Genomic DNA, 15,637 nt, shown 5'->3' with positions numbered 1-15,637 from the left:
ATGACTTTTTCCTTTCTATCACTATTTTCATTTCAGCTGCCAGCATTGCCTCAGTTATCCTATGAAACATATCTCAAACTCTACCAGCTATAGAAAAGAGAATGGATAATATCATACACTTTAATAAGCCTCTAAAGAAAAAAATTTAGTAAAAAGGTGAACTCCCAACATTCTTCAAGACCCAAATACCACGTTCTCTGTAAAGATTTGCACTGATCGCCCCAGTTAACCACACCCTCCTTTTTGCTCCCACTATGTCTTATATTCTGCTTCTATTATACCTCCCATCACAGTGAGGACATGGAATTATGTATATAACTCTCTCCCACCAGGATGTGAGCCTGCCAAGAGAAGAAACCCTTATTTTAGCCCAGCAGACACTGAACATAAGTTGGATGAAATGGAATTGAAGAACAAAACTCTGTAAAAGAAGATAAACCTCTAGTCGGTATCTGGTTTGATGTAGTTGAGTAGTTCTCAAATGAAAACAGCGGGTGAGGAGGGTGGGCAAAATGGGTGATGGGTGAAGTTATTTATATTATAACTGAAAGGTACAAACTTTCGGTTATAAGATAAATAAGTCCTGGGAATGTAATGTATAGCGTGGCAACTATAGTTAACAATACTGTATTGTATTTTTGAAAGGCACTAAGACAGTAGATTTTAAAAGTCCTCATGACACAGAAAATTTGTAACTATATGTGGTGATGGATGTCAACTTATTATAGCAATCATTTTGCAATATATACATATTTCAAATCACTGTGTTGTACCTAAAACTAATAGAATGTTACATGTCAATCATATTTCAGTGAAAAAGTAATTCTAAAAGGAAGGGTTTTGTGTATTCTAATAATTGTTGCACTAACATGAAATTAGATACGAATCGTGAAGCTTCAGATTTGGATTTATATTGTCTTTATGAAGTTTTGTTTTGATTTGCTATGATAGTCATACACTGACATGGCTTTTGTATTCTACTAGTTGTCACTATTATTCTTTCATTTAAAAAAAGAAAGAAAACGAATGTTCTCTGAAGATTCCTATAAATCCTATAACAATTTTAATGATGAGCAACTTTGGCTTTCAAACCATCACATTCTAATCTATTACTTGAGGCCCTGATCCTGAAATGTATGTCGAGGACAGGGTGTCAAGATGCTAGATGGAGCTCTTTACAGGTTTAGATTGGTTTTTTTTGGGGGGGGGGGGGCGGGGAGTGTTCTTGTTTTTAAGCCAGTAAAGCCATGATTGAGTCACTGAGCTGCAGTGATGACAATGAGAATTCAAGTTATCTTCCAAACTCTTTCCCACATAATAATTCTTCAGGATATTTTAAAATTACACCAGCAAGCAACTGAGCTAAGATTAAAATATTTAAGATCAAATTATTTTACTTACCTTTCCATTATTTTAGTTGTAACCTTAAGTAGATGTAAAACGTTTTTTAACCTCAAAGTGAGTAACAAGAAAAATAACATGAATAATCTCCTCTGTTTAGGTGCAGTTAAAATGTTATGCCTCTCAGGTGACGTATGGTACCATACCTGTCCTGTGTATGCAAATTCCAGAGCTTGCTTTAAGCCGAGGCTGGTCACACCGTGTAAATTCACCTCGTCGGCACCACTTTCCACCATACAAAGACTGAACATGGCCTGAGGTGGGAGAGAAAGGAAGACAGTTACGGGACTTAAAAAGCAAGAGAACAAGACAAAGTCCTAGAGAAACTAGGGAAGAAAAAAGTTTTACAACTTAAAGACTGATTTTGGTTTTTGAAATGCTTCTGCAAAACTTCCTTCACACAAGCCCCTGCAAATCACTTTGCTGTCCAAATAGTTAACAGTAACACACAGATGGCTCTGCACACCTCACACACAGAGCGGCGCTGAATCCCACAGCTGTTCTCTGGGGTGACTTGTGTTGAGGCTCTCTCCCTGAACTCATTCTCTCGATCCTGGCGTCCCACAGCTAACTTGATATGGGTAGCATTCTCGAACATTCTTGCCATAAGACATGGAAAGTAGTGCCTTGCCTCCTGACTTCTCTGCCCTTTTTTCTGCCTCACCTCAAGGACGCATCTCATCCTTCTCATCTGCCATAGATCACACCCTCTATTCCAGTGGTTCTCAAAGTGTGGCCCCTGGGTCAGCAACATCAGCATCTCCTGGGAACTCCTTAGAGTACAGATTTATGGAGCTCCAGCCCAGACCTACACAATCAGAAATTCAGAGTGGGACCCAGCAATCTGGGTTGTAATGGGCCATCCGAGACACTCTGATGCTTACCTGAATTTGAGAACCACTGTCTAAGTTATTCAGTGAAACTCAATTTGCCTCCAAACCAATTCTCAAAATGGCCAACTTACTGAAAATCAGTTTGTCAAATGAAAACTTTGAAATTTAAAAAATGCAGGAATTTCCTGGTGGTCCAGTGGTTAGGACTCCACGTTTTCACTGCTGAGGTTACGGGTTAAATCCCTGGTCAGGGAACTAAGATCCTGCAAGCCATGCAGTGTGGCCAAAAATAAATAAATAAAATAAAATGAAATAAAATTTAAAAAATGAAAACTTACCAAGTTAAACAAATGAATGGGCTCCCCCTCCCCAAAATAAAGAAACCACACGAATCTGTACACCTTTAACAAGTTTGACTTAACAGGTAATAGAGATAATATTCAATTTTGGGTCACTCATTATGAAATACACTATTTAGAAAAGTGTACATCTATGTAGTGAAGAATTAACCTTACCCAAAGGGAGGTCTGGGCTTTGCCTTTGGTTTCTGGAAGGTAATCTAGGCCTTTGGAATATCCTGCCTGATAGGAGCATCCCTGTTTCCTGGGGCTTTGGCCACTGACAGTCTAACGATATGATTTATGACAGGAGCTTTCGTCCACACCGTAACAGCTGTGACCTAGTGGGAAGCAGCCACATAGCACAGGAAGATCAGCTCGGTGCTTTGTGATCACCTAGAGGGGTGGGATAGGGAGGGTGGGAGGGAGGGAGACGCAAGAGGGAAGAGATATGGGGACATATGTATATGTATAACTGATTCACTTTGTTATAAAGCAGAAACTAACACACCATTGTAAAGCAATTGTACTCCAATAAAGATGTTTAAAAAAAAAAATAGAGGGACAAGAGACTAAAGGTATTAGTCTGACCTCCAAGAGAGGCTGGAGATGAAAGGTCAGCCACATAGGCAGTCTGTGACTGAGCACCAATAAAAACTCTGGACACCAAAAACGAGTGAGCTTCCCTGCTTGGCAGTCCTCTGTGCTTCCTGTCACAGAGCGTGGTCAGGAGGGGGTAACGCAATGACTCCACAGGCGGAAGAGGGCCAGAAGCCCCATATGTGGTTCCCTCCTGGACTCCGCCTTCTGTGTCTCTTCCCTTGGCTGATTATGATCTGCATCCTTTCCCTGTAATAAGCCACATCTGTGAGTACACAGCCTTCAGTGAGTAATGTGAGTCTTTCTAGCGCATTACCGAACATGAGAGTAGTTTCAGGAATCTCAAACTTGCAACTGGTGTCAGGAATAAGAGAAGTCTTGAAGGGATTGTCTCTTCCGATTTTGCAGTTTGGCTAACTTCTTAGAAGTAAAACAAAGATCAAAACGAACAAACAAACCAACCCTCACTGTTCTATGTGACAGTATTTAAGTTCATACCAAATCTTTTTAATTTTAAAAAGTCATTTTTTTGTTTTGCAAATGGATTAATATTCATCTTCTAGCAATTTTTTATTCTGATAAATTCATTTTTGATTCTCAAAATTCTTTACATTTTAAATTAATATGTATGGGACAAGTGGTTTTAATTGATGGTCCATTATTCTTTCTGGAGGTCCTCATTTCTATCTCACACAGTAGAGTTGTAAGTTTCATAATGAATAAGATTCTCTTTGATAACTTCTAGTTAACCTTTTAACTGTTAGAAATACACAATTTGAGAAATTTTGTAAAGAATATTTTAAATGCTTATAATTTGAGAAACTAAAAAATAACATTCAAAGTATCCTAAAGACACTGGGAGTATGTAACATGTAACATATGCAATTATATTTGCTATATTAAATAGCAGACATTCAGAATATATTTAATTCAAAAATTCACTTTATCATGAATAAATGAAATCTAACATTCCTTTAGAAGCTGTTAAAGGTGAATGGCCAATATGGTAAATTTGACAACTTGGTTAGTGAGTTGATCTGACTTCCCACTGATGCCACTGGCAGTTAAGGTTAAGAACACTAGACTCGAAGTCACATAATCCTTGGTTTAGTGAAGTACAGTGATTAGAAGCAAACACGTAACCAAACAATTCTGAGTCTGAACACTGCCAAGTGACTAGGAAAAACACATACCTTCTCTGTGATTCAGTTTTCTTATCTGAAAAATGGGGCTAAAGATTGTACCCACTTCATGAACTTTTGGAAGATTATATGATAGTACATATAAAGTACTAAATACAGTGCCTGATACATGGCAAGCTCTTAGAAAAATTTATATTTGATGATAACAATGAAATAGAATGAAGTTTCTCTTATGTATTCTCTGGTTAAAAGGATTGACATATCAGAAGTATTGGTTCTGAGTTTTGTTTGTTTTTGCTTTGTTTTGTTTTTTAAATCAAGTATAGATAAAAAATGCTATAGATAAAAAATGCTAATAGGAAACTGACTTAATGTTAAGTGGATTCTGCTTATGCATTTGTAGAAGATCTGAAATTTCAAAATTAAAAAGCACAGGTCACAATAAAAAACTTTCAATCTGTCTAATTCTAAATTTGATTCTAGATTTCGTATACCTGCTTTTAAAAGAAACTGAAAGAAACTTCAGCTGTTTTCAGTGTCCATTTTTTATTATATGAGTGTTTCAATTTTTAATATTCCCCACATTAATTTCTTTTTTCAGGTCTTCCAAGTTGTAATTGCACCTGATATGGTAACTAGCTGCTCTCCATCAACCCATATACAGAGCAGGACAGAAATGATTCAAACTGCAAAAAAATTATCTGGGTTAATGAAGTGGAAAAAGTTCCTGAGAGCAAAGGTTAAATAAGAGAACACGCGGCCAAGGGAGTTTTTTGAATCTGCTTTCATAAGGGTCTTTTGGGATTGACATGTACACACTACTATATTTAAAACAGATAACCAACAAGGACCTACTGTACAGCACAGGGAACCCTGCTCAATATTCTGTAATAATATAAATGCGAAAATAATTTGAAAAAGAATATATATATGTATAACTGAATCACTTTGCTGTACACCTGAAACTAACACAACATTGTAAATCAACTAAAGTCCAATATAAAATAAAATTTTTTTTAAAAAGCAACTATGGCAAAACTGGCATAGAACAGGTATCTGTCCTCAACCAGAGACTTGTGAACTACTGAACTTGAAACCTGGCTTAGCAGAGTTAGGGAAAGAATATAACCCCTTAAATAATGTACATACATATTTGTACATGTTTGTATAAGCAACAAAGCAACACCAAATTGGTCACTGTGGTTATGTTATAGAGTATGAACTGTAGAGGATAGGAAGAGACCATTTACATATAGTATTACTTGGATCATTACCATGAACATGTGTTACCTGTGTATTTCTAACACCGGTCTTTTGAAACTTTGTTTTATTTTTAATGTTCAGGGTTGTACAGGAAGACACATATGATTCAAATCCTGGTTCTATAACCTACTTTGTCATGTGGGCGACTTACCTTGAACATGTGACCTTTGGCTAATTTGTTAACTTTTCTGAACCTCAGGCCCTTTACCTGTACATGGGGATCATACCAACCTCACAGGGTTGTCTTGAGGTTTAGATACAATTATGCTTAATGTCAAGAGTAATACCTGGTACATAGAAGGTGTTTAATAAACAGAAATTCTTATTCTAATAATCCAGGCTGATTGTCCTACTCTCCCATGCCTCCCTTTGATCCCAATTGGAATGAGAGCTAAGAAACAAACGCCCCCCCCCCCGCCACCACCCTCTGACCAAATCCATTCCTTTCTAAGACTTTCCTATTGACGATTTTCACTCAAAATTCCTATGTCTGGCTGCAGGACTTCACGTTCACCACATACTCCTACACCCTACTTTAAGGACTGACACCATCAGAGAAACCATCACCCCTATTTCTAAAAACACCTAACTTCCATTCTGATATCATATCATAGAGTCTTAGAAATTTAATGTTACAAATTTAACATATAATTTTTAAAAATTAGAAAAACTGGTTAATTAAAAGATAAAAAGGGAGCTATTAAATCAAGGTCAATGTCTTTTAAGTTTAATAAACTTAGAAGGTACCTCAATTAGGAAACGCCTCATTGGATACCACCAAAGTGAGGAAGAACCCCAGCCATTTGACACAGCAAAACACCAGCTGCCTAGGCTGCCTAAGCTTGTGAAACAATGTCTGGAGACCTGCTAGAGACCATGGGGAAGGACAGAGACTCCTTTGGTAGCAGAAAAGGTGGTAAGACCAAGGGTGCTATCTTTTAGCATCAAACTTACTGAAAAGGTAAACTGTAATATACATGAAAGTGAGTACCATATTTGTCTTCTTCACCATGGAGCCCCTAGACACTAGCACTGCATGCATGCAATAAATACAGGTCAATGAATGAATGAATGAATGAACTGAGAAACTCTTTAAAAATTCAGCTGCAATGTACAAATCCAGCTGTTGTACATTGTCATAAACAAAAATAATTCGACATAAGAAAGAATTTTCTGGATATAAGGTGCTTTAGACACTGGGATTAAAAAGTAATGAAAGTTAAGCAGAAAGAATATCTACCAAATGAGTTCAAAGCTAGACATTTAGAAAAAAGTAAGAACATATGGCAATGTCCTCTATTAAGCCACAACATTCTGCCAAAGCATGGGAGGGTTCTGCTTAGAAATAGGAAAACACTGCAGAGACTCCTTGGTTCACACTGTTTTGTCTTTGGGAGAGCCTTGGCCAGGCTGAGATTTACAGTCATCACAGCTTACTTTCGGCTGATAATGTACTGCAACCACCACAAATCTTTCTAATGGAAAACCCAGTTTGTGAGGACGCAATCCCCTTTAAGTGCCTACCACAGAGAGAGTTGTGGATTTATAGCGTCACTCCTCCTGTACTTCATACAGAAATGACACAAGTTGAGTCCTAAAATCACAGTACATGAATTAAGTTTCCTTGGGTCACATTAGTTGTCATGCAGTCATAAGATGAGCTACAACCAATTTTAGGTTGGTATATTATGCCACAAAACTGACCGATAGCAATTCTACTACAACCTCCAAGGTAAGTAGAATGACAGATGATAGACTTTGTGAAGCACTTAAAGTTGGTGAAATATGATCTTTTTTACCTGGTAAACTACACATAGCTTTGGAGTTGCACTGGATATGGCAAGATGTACTGTGAATCCGCATTTGATTAGGAACACAAGTGATTTCACAGATGAAATAACTGGATTGTTTGGGGGCACATTCAACCCTTATCTTTTATGAGAGAGATAAGTAAAAGTAAACAAACATGTTTTAGGAGTTATTGAAAAGAGCAACTTGCAATGATTGTGGCAGATCCAGCCTGATCCCTTATGCCTTTTATATGTTATATAATTAGTGATGTTTACAATGGCCATGAGGCATTACAGAGATATGAGCTAACCTCTGAATTAACAAAGATTACATTTTGCTCAATTTAGTGTTAATGGTGATTATCCTTTATTGCGTTTTGGTTATACCTCACATATAAAATAGGTAGTAAGTCTCAGTTAATGAGACTGTTCAATTAACCACAATAGTCCATTTCCCTGACATTAAAGAGAAAAGGGTCCTGACCACAGTTGAATTGGACTATTTACCTTTTTTATCTCACAAATGCAAAAGCAACCCAATCCATTTGAGGTGCTTAATGGCCTGAAAGAGTGGGGATGCTTGACTGAAGTGTATTTTTCCTCTATACATTTATAGCTGTTTTAATTCTCCCTCAAACAATATAGTAATACTCTCAGAGAATAAAATGTCATGACAAATAAAAACAGTAAGGTTATATTACTATAAATATAATTAGGCATAAAAATTAATATTTCTGAAATACCAGTTTCCCCTCACCTTAACCATATAAAGAAAAATCTACCTTATATGCTAAAAACTGTGAAACATTTTGGTTTCCCCAACATCTTCAAATATGTAGCCTGTTTATTCAAAGAATCTAACTGTATTTCACAGCTTCGCTCTTGGCACAGTTACTTCTTAAATTTAACTGCATAGTGATAATGAGCCCTTCAAAACCAGCATGATTACGGCCTCTCCTATTTCTCCTTAGAATTCTCCTCCTCCTAAATGTGGCCATATTTCAAACTACTTAGGTCTTCTGGGGGAGTATGGAATGGAATGGAAAAAGGACACAAATCAAGTTGTTCTTTTCTTAGCTAAAGGGACAGGACATATGAAGGCCAGAAACTGTTGCCCAGCATGAAATCAGGTTATCCACGTACGGTATTTATCTTTATCACCTGTTAGGTACTCTGGAAAATGACACCCACACATCTGGCTTTAGTGTTGGGTCACCCTCTCAGATCCCTCATTCCTCTGGTGCTTCCCTTACTTTCTAGTCTATAGTTATATCCCATGGGTATGGGATTTCAATACTTCACTACCCCCCATGTAAAGAAATCCATTATTCAGGGGCTTCCCTGGTGGCGCAGTGGTTGAGAGTCCGCCTGCCGATGCAGGGGATGCGGGTTCGTGCCCCGGTCCGGGATGATTCCACATGCCGCAGAGTGGCTGGGCCCGTGAGCCATGGCCGCTGGGCCTGCGCGTCCAGAGCCTGTGCTCCGCAACGGGAGAGGCCACAACAGTGAGAGGCCCGCATATCGAAAAAAAAAAAAAGAAATGCATTATTTTATCTTTAACTATCTTTCAGATATTTCCTTTTCCTTTTCCTTATTGAATATACTTGGTAAGCTATTGTTGGATGAATCTTTCCTATGTAGAGACCTTTTGGTCTATCCTCATATGGCAGCCAGTGGCACTATCTTGCCTTTCAAAATCTACTAAGGGCACAATGACTAAGACCAAACATGGATTTCCTGCATTTTGACAACTGTCCTAAGGCAGAATTTGGGGTCCGCGTGAAGGAGTGACCAAGCAGATGTGATATAGATTCTACAGAGTGAAGTAAGTCAGAAAGAGAAAAACAAATATCGTATATTAACACATATATGTGGAATCTAGAAAAATGGTACAGATGAACTGGTTTGCAAGGAAGAAAGAGAGACACAGATGTATATGGACACCAAGGAGGGAAAGCTGGGGGGGAGCTGGTGGAATGAATTGGGAGATTGGGATTGACATATATACACTAATATGTATAAAATAGATAACTAATAAGAACTTGCTGGGCTTCCCTGGTGGCGCAGTGGTTGAGAGTCTGCCTGCCGATGCAGGGGACACGGGTTCATGCCCCGGTCTGGGAAGATCCCACATGCCACGGAGCAACTAGGCCCATGAGCCACAGCTGCTGAGCCTGCGCGTCTGGAGCCTGTGCTCCGCAACAAGAGAGGCCGCGACAGTGAGAGGCCCGCACACCGCGATGAAGAGTGGCCCCCGCTCGCCGCAACTAGAGAAAGCCCTCACACAGAAATGAAGACCCAACACAGCCAAAAAAAATAAAATAAAATTAATTAGTTTTAAAAAAAAGAATGTCAAGGCAACCCAATCAAAAATTGGGCAGAAGACATGAATAGACATTTCTCCAAAGAAGCCATACAGATGCAAATTAAAACAATGAGCTATCCCCTCCCACCTACCAGAATGGCTATCAACAAAAAGTCTACAAACAACAAATGTTGGTGAGGATATGGAGAAAAGGGAACCCTTGTACACTGTTGATGAGAATGTAAACTGGTGCAGACACTATGGAAAACAGTATGGAGTTTCCTCAAAAAACTAAAAATAGAACTACCACATGTTCCAGGAATTCCATTCCTGGATATATATCTGGAAAAAATGAAAACACTAATTCGAAAAGATACATGCACCCCAATGTTCACAGCAGCACTAGGTACAATAGTCAAGACATGGAAGCAACCCAAGTGCCCGTCAACAGACAACTGGATTAAGAAGATGTAGTATATATATACAATGCAATATTACTCAGCCATTGAAAAGAATGAAATACTGCCATTTGTAGCAACACGGATGAACCTAAAGAGTATTATGCTTAGTGAAATAAGTCAGTCAGAGAAAGAAAAATACTGTATGATATTACTTATATGTGGAATCTAAAAAATAATACAAATGAATGTATATGTAAAACAGACTCAGATATAGAAAACAAACTGGTGGTTACCAAAGGGGAGAGAGATGGGGAAAGAGACAAATTAGGGGTATGGGATTAACAGATACAAACTGCTATATATAAAATAGATAAGCAACTATACTGTATAGCACTGGGAATTATAGCCATTATCTTGTAGTAACCTATAATGGAGAATAATCTGCAAAAATACTGTATCACTATGCTGTGTATCTTAAAATTTTAACCGCAAATTTCAACAGTTCCTCTTTCATTTTTAATGTCCTCCCTTAATATCTTTTTCTTCAACATGCTAACATAAACACAGGCACCCAGTCCAGCTGTGCCATCTCTTTTCAATCTTTCATTTTATCCATCACTTTGGTTTGACAGCTGCGAGTCAGGCAATACACATTGGAGCCACTCGCCCCCTGTTAGGCGTTCACACACAGGAGGGCAAGAGGCCAGGCTAACACATGGTTTCCTCTAACTCCATTAGTTGCTAAGCAACCACTTCACTTGAACCTTCCTGATCCAAGGCAGAACAGGACAGTTTAATATGAAGTGTTCAGGTCATCCCATTGCTCATGTTTACCCCTTCTGCAAACACACCTGATGCCTTGTCCATGCAGGCTACATTAAAAGTCTCTACATCTTACAAAATGGGGAAAAAAAGAGTTTAAGAATAATCCACAAGAGCTGAAATACCTTTCAAAAGTAAACAGATGGGGCTTCCCTGGTGGCGCAGTGGTTGAGAGTCCGCCTGCCGATGCAGGGTACACGGGTTCGTGCCCCGGTCTGGGAGGATCCCACGTGCCGCGGAGCGGCTGGGCCCGTGGGCCATGGCCGCTGGGCCTGCGCGTCCGGAGCCTGTGCTCCGCGACGGGAGAGGCCACGGCAGTGAGAGGCCCGCGTACAGCAAAAAAAAAAAAAAAAAAAAAAGTAAACAGATGAAGAACTTCTTTTAATCCTATGAAAATGTATATATGCATAGATATATAATTTTTAAAGTGATATGAATGATTTGATATGAAAATCTCTCATATGACTTTAGAGTCACATCTCTCTAAATGAGAAGAATACTGGTAATTCAACCCTTCAGGAATCCAGGCATGCAAGCCCCAAACCCAATCAACATCAGATGAGCTAATTAAAAGCAACTGATTCAGCAAGCAGCTGGATCATCCCAGAGTGGACAACTCATTTTGAATCCGTTTTTTTGTTTTTTGTTTTTGTTTTTTTTGCGGTACGCGGGCCTCTCACTGTTGTGGCCTCTCCCGTTGCGGAGCACAGGCTCTGGACGCGCAGGCTCAGCAGCCATGACTCATGGGCCCAGCCGCTCCGTGGCAATGTGGGATCTTCCTGGACCGGGGCACGAATCCGCATCCCCTGCATCGGCAGGCGGACTCTCAACCACTGCGCCACCAGGAAAGCCCTGAATCAGTTTTTTATAACAATGATAAACAGAAGCAGGGCATATCTATATATTCCAATAATTTTTTACAATGATTCATCAGATTCACATGATTAGCCACTTTGTCCCTCTTTTATAAAACATCCATCTTTGCTCAATACTCAATCTCTAAAGGTTTAAAATTTTCATCAGCTTCATTATCCTTCAAACATGTGTTCTTGTTCTTTCCGAGGAAGCTAAGGTTGACTGTATTACTGTGATTAAATAAGCATTAGTGAAATTGTGATTTTAAATAAAGCAGCATGAAAGTCATAATTTAAAAGTCAAAAGTCATAATTTAAAATTTAAAAGCATAAAAAAAAATGGCAGAAAAAGCGAAAAAAATCTTTCAATACAAACTTAACTACATATAAAGAGCTTAGCACAATGACTGCAGAGAGTAAATGACAAAAAATTAGCTATTATTATTACAAGAATTTATCTAGCTTCGTAGTATTTATATTCAGTAGAAGTGAACCAGTTTAAATAAAGGAATAAAATGCAGATCAGAGTTCACCATTCTCCATTCACTATAATGAACACAGTGCACTAACAGCACAATAATGAAATTAATAGTTACCTAATCTGAAACGTTAATGATTTCTCTGGCATTGATGCAAATCATTTTAAAAGAGGATGTGACAAAGATTGTTTAGAGGCTCTCAGTTTTCTATTTAAAAAGGAAATAACATTTGATCACTACCACTATTAACTGGTACTTCGCCTTGAATTGACAAAGGGAATACTGTTTATAATGAACGTGTTCAGTTTCAAAAGGAAATTATGAATCCATTTTCATTTAAGAAACAAAACAAAACCCCACACACATACTCCTATCCCACAGTATATCTAAAAGCAGCCTTCTCCTAGTTATTCAACAACTACAGCTTCTATAACAGACAGATGTGTAGCTGTTCATTGTCAGCCAGGCAATTAATGCTTATCGAACATCCACCGGGTGTGAGGCTCCCTAACACACTGTCTATAAAATGTCAGATTGACTGCTTAATTTGGCTTTGCTGAATGTCAAGCCCATCGTTAATGATGCTATGTTTTTCTGGCTAAATTTAAAAGCTAGTTCATGAGGCCTCTTCTTGGCTGATATTAACTAAATGACTAATCAGCAGATACAGGTTGCAGAATGCCAACATCTACTCACAGACAACACATGATTATCACTGAGGTGAGAAACTGAACACATTTTCAACTGTGGGTAATTTTTGTCTATTTCTATGGTTCCTTGGAACTATGTTTGTTTGTAGATTGTTTTTAAAGTCACAACTGCCTTAAGAAAAGAAAAATCTATTGCAGCACTTTAGGTGCCTCTTCAGAACCAGATTCTGGTATTTTTGGAGTTGAAGGGAAGTTGAAGGGAAGCAACCAAACACTACCACATTAAGTCCCAACTAATTAGCCAAGGACTCTAAAACTTATGAGTACCTAGCTGTCCAGTTTTCCTGGGCTCTTAATTCCCTATTGGCTTCAGGTGATACTGCATATGTTAGACTAGGCCAGTTGGATCCAAGAAAACAGCAAGGTGCCTGCTGGGCCACAAGTCTTTTGGATTCAGCATTTAAGTTTCCTTTCCAGCAGTACATATCCACTAAGAATCTAAGAAGTTCCATGTTGGGGAACTGGTATAACCATCACTCTCCTAGTTTTTAACTCAACTTCAGCATCAGCAATGTCATATTCTCAAGTGTGAGAAGAAAACAGAGTCAGTGCCCTAGTGTCTCTGAGCTGTCCTTCTGCTCCCCACCTTCACACCAGCTATTATACAGAAGATCTGTATGGATAATAACAAAAATATTATTCAGTCTTCATGAAATCACTTTTACTTGTGAAAGTTGAAACAGGTATCACTGCTCAGTTCTGTATTTACAACTGTACCTGTGGACCCAGGTATCCTTGTCACAGCTGAATAAATCCCAGAGATGAAAAAGCTTTTGCTGACTGGACCTATGACTCCAAAAGTTTAAAAAAACTAAATGGTGGCTTTTGTCTTTACAATTTTATAGCTGCATAAGTATTACATAAATATAGTCTTCTTTAAAAATAAGGTTAAAGTCTTACTTCCTAAGAAAGTAATATTTGAGCAAAGATCTGGAAGGGGTAAGGGAGCAAGTTATGTACTATCTAGGAGAAGAGTAATGCAGGCAGAGGGAACAGCTGTGCAAAGGCCCTGAGGTGACAGCATGCCAGGCATGTCTGAGAAACAGCAAAGAGGCCAGTGTGATGGGAGTGGAGAGAGAAAGGACAAGAGTCATAGGAAGGAGGCCTAATGAGGTAGAATCATGTAGACCAAAAGACATTGGCTTTTACTCTGAATGAAAGCGGAAATCATCAGAGGGTGTTGAGCAGAAGTGATATAATCCAACTTGCTTTCAATAAGATCACTGGGGCTGAAGTACTGAAATAGACTCCAAGGGCTCAAGGATTAAAGTAGGAAGATAATGTAGGAGGATACTGCAAAACTCTAGGCCAAAATGATCCTGGCTTGCACCAGGGTGGTAGGAGCAGAAGTGGTTGGAGTCTGAATATATTTTGAAAGTAGAGCCATGGAGCTTGCTGGTAGTTTGGATGCAAGAGAAAGGAGTCATGAATTACCCAGCAGTTTGGGGCCTGCACTAACTATAGAGTCACTGTTAAACTGAAACGGAGAACACTGTGCAATAAGCAGGTTTGTGGGAAGAAATTGGGAGCTTGACTGGACACAGATTTGTGATGCCTCTTAAACATCCAAGAAGAGATGCTGAGCAAGCAATTGGATATACAAGTTATGGATTTTAGAGGGGGGTCCTTTCTGGAGATATAAATTTTGAATTTATTATCTGTGATGATTGAGTTTATCTGTCAACTTCATTGGGTCACAGGGAGCCCAGGTATTTTGTCAAACATTATTCTGTGTGTTTCTGAGAAGGTGTTTCTGCAAGAGATTAACATTTGAATTGACAGAGTAAAACAGATTGCCCACCCTAATGCAGGTGGGCCTCAAACAGTCAGTCGAAGGTCTGAACAGAACAAAAGGCTGAATAAGAGAGGATTCTCTCTGCCTGACTGCCTTCAAACTGAGATGCTGGCTTCTTCCTGCCTTTGGACACAAACTGAAACATTGGCTCTTCCTGGGTCTCAAGCCTGTAACTTACAGACTGAAATTACATCTTGGGTCTCTAGCTTGCTGACTGTATAGATCCTGGGACTTGTCAGCCTCTGTAATTACATAAGTCAATTCCTTATAATAAATCTCTTTATATATATAAAATCCTATTGGTTCTGTTTCTATGGAGAACCCTAACTAATATATCACTTTATATTATATATATGTATTATAAATATGTGTGTGCATATATATACATATATGTAAAGCCATGAGACAGTATGAGATTATCATGAAAGCCGCTGTATACATAGAAGAAGTGTGAGGACTGAGTCTGGGCCACTCCAATTTTAAGAAGTTGGGGAGATGAGGCAAAACCAGCAAAGAATATTGAGAAGTAGCAGCCAATAAGTGGGATAAAAACTTGAAAAACCCAAAAGCCAATCATTTCCTTTAACCTGGTTTTCAGTTTCTGACAGTGTTAAAAAAGCTGCAACCTTGAATACATTTATCACTACAGTCCTAGTTAGTACACAAAAAAGCTAGAATGTTCAATATTACATTGTGTGTTCTGTTTCACTACTGTAGTACTCTCCAAATTTTTTTGTGTCCTTTTTTAAAAAATTTTTATCACAGTATAGTTGATTTACAGTTGTATTAGTTTCAGGTGTACAACAAAGTGAATCAGTTATACATATATACATATATCCACTCTTTTTTAGATTATTTTCCCATATAGGTAATTACAGAGTATTGAGTAGAGTTCCCCATGCTA

The 15,637-nt window shown here is 38.5% G+C and overlaps 1 protein-coding gene across 9 annotated transcripts in view; it reads right to left on the bottom strand.

The window, feature by feature from the left end:
• The window catches only part of KLHL32 (kelch like family member 32), a 230,157-nt gene that overhangs the window by 134,692 nt on the left and 79,828 nt on the right, over nt 1–15,637 (bottom strand). For 7 of the 9 annotated variants that reach the window (XM_060283355.1, XM_060283356.1, XM_060283354.1 and 4 more), the window contains one exon: nt 1,548–1,655. In XM_060283355.1, the coding sequence (XP_060139338.1) occupies nt 1,548–1,655 (108 nt within the window). Of the gene's footprint in view, nt 1–1,547; nt 1,656–2,749; nt 2,898–15,637 lie in introns of those variants that run through there. The other 2 variants (XM_060283362.1, XM_060283360.1) reach the window with 2 other exon arrangements.

The sequence above is a fragment of the Globicephala melas genome, chromosome 14 (genome assembly GCF_963455315.2).
Source record: "Globicephala melas chromosome 14, mGloMel1.2, whole genome shotgun sequence".
In the NCBI taxonomy this organism is placed as follows: Eukaryota; Metazoa; Chordata; class Mammalia; order Artiodactyla; family Delphinidae; genus Globicephala; species Globicephala melas.
The sequence above is the reverse complement of the archived record's forward strand: the minus strand, read 5'-3'. Positions and strand labels throughout refer to the sequence as shown.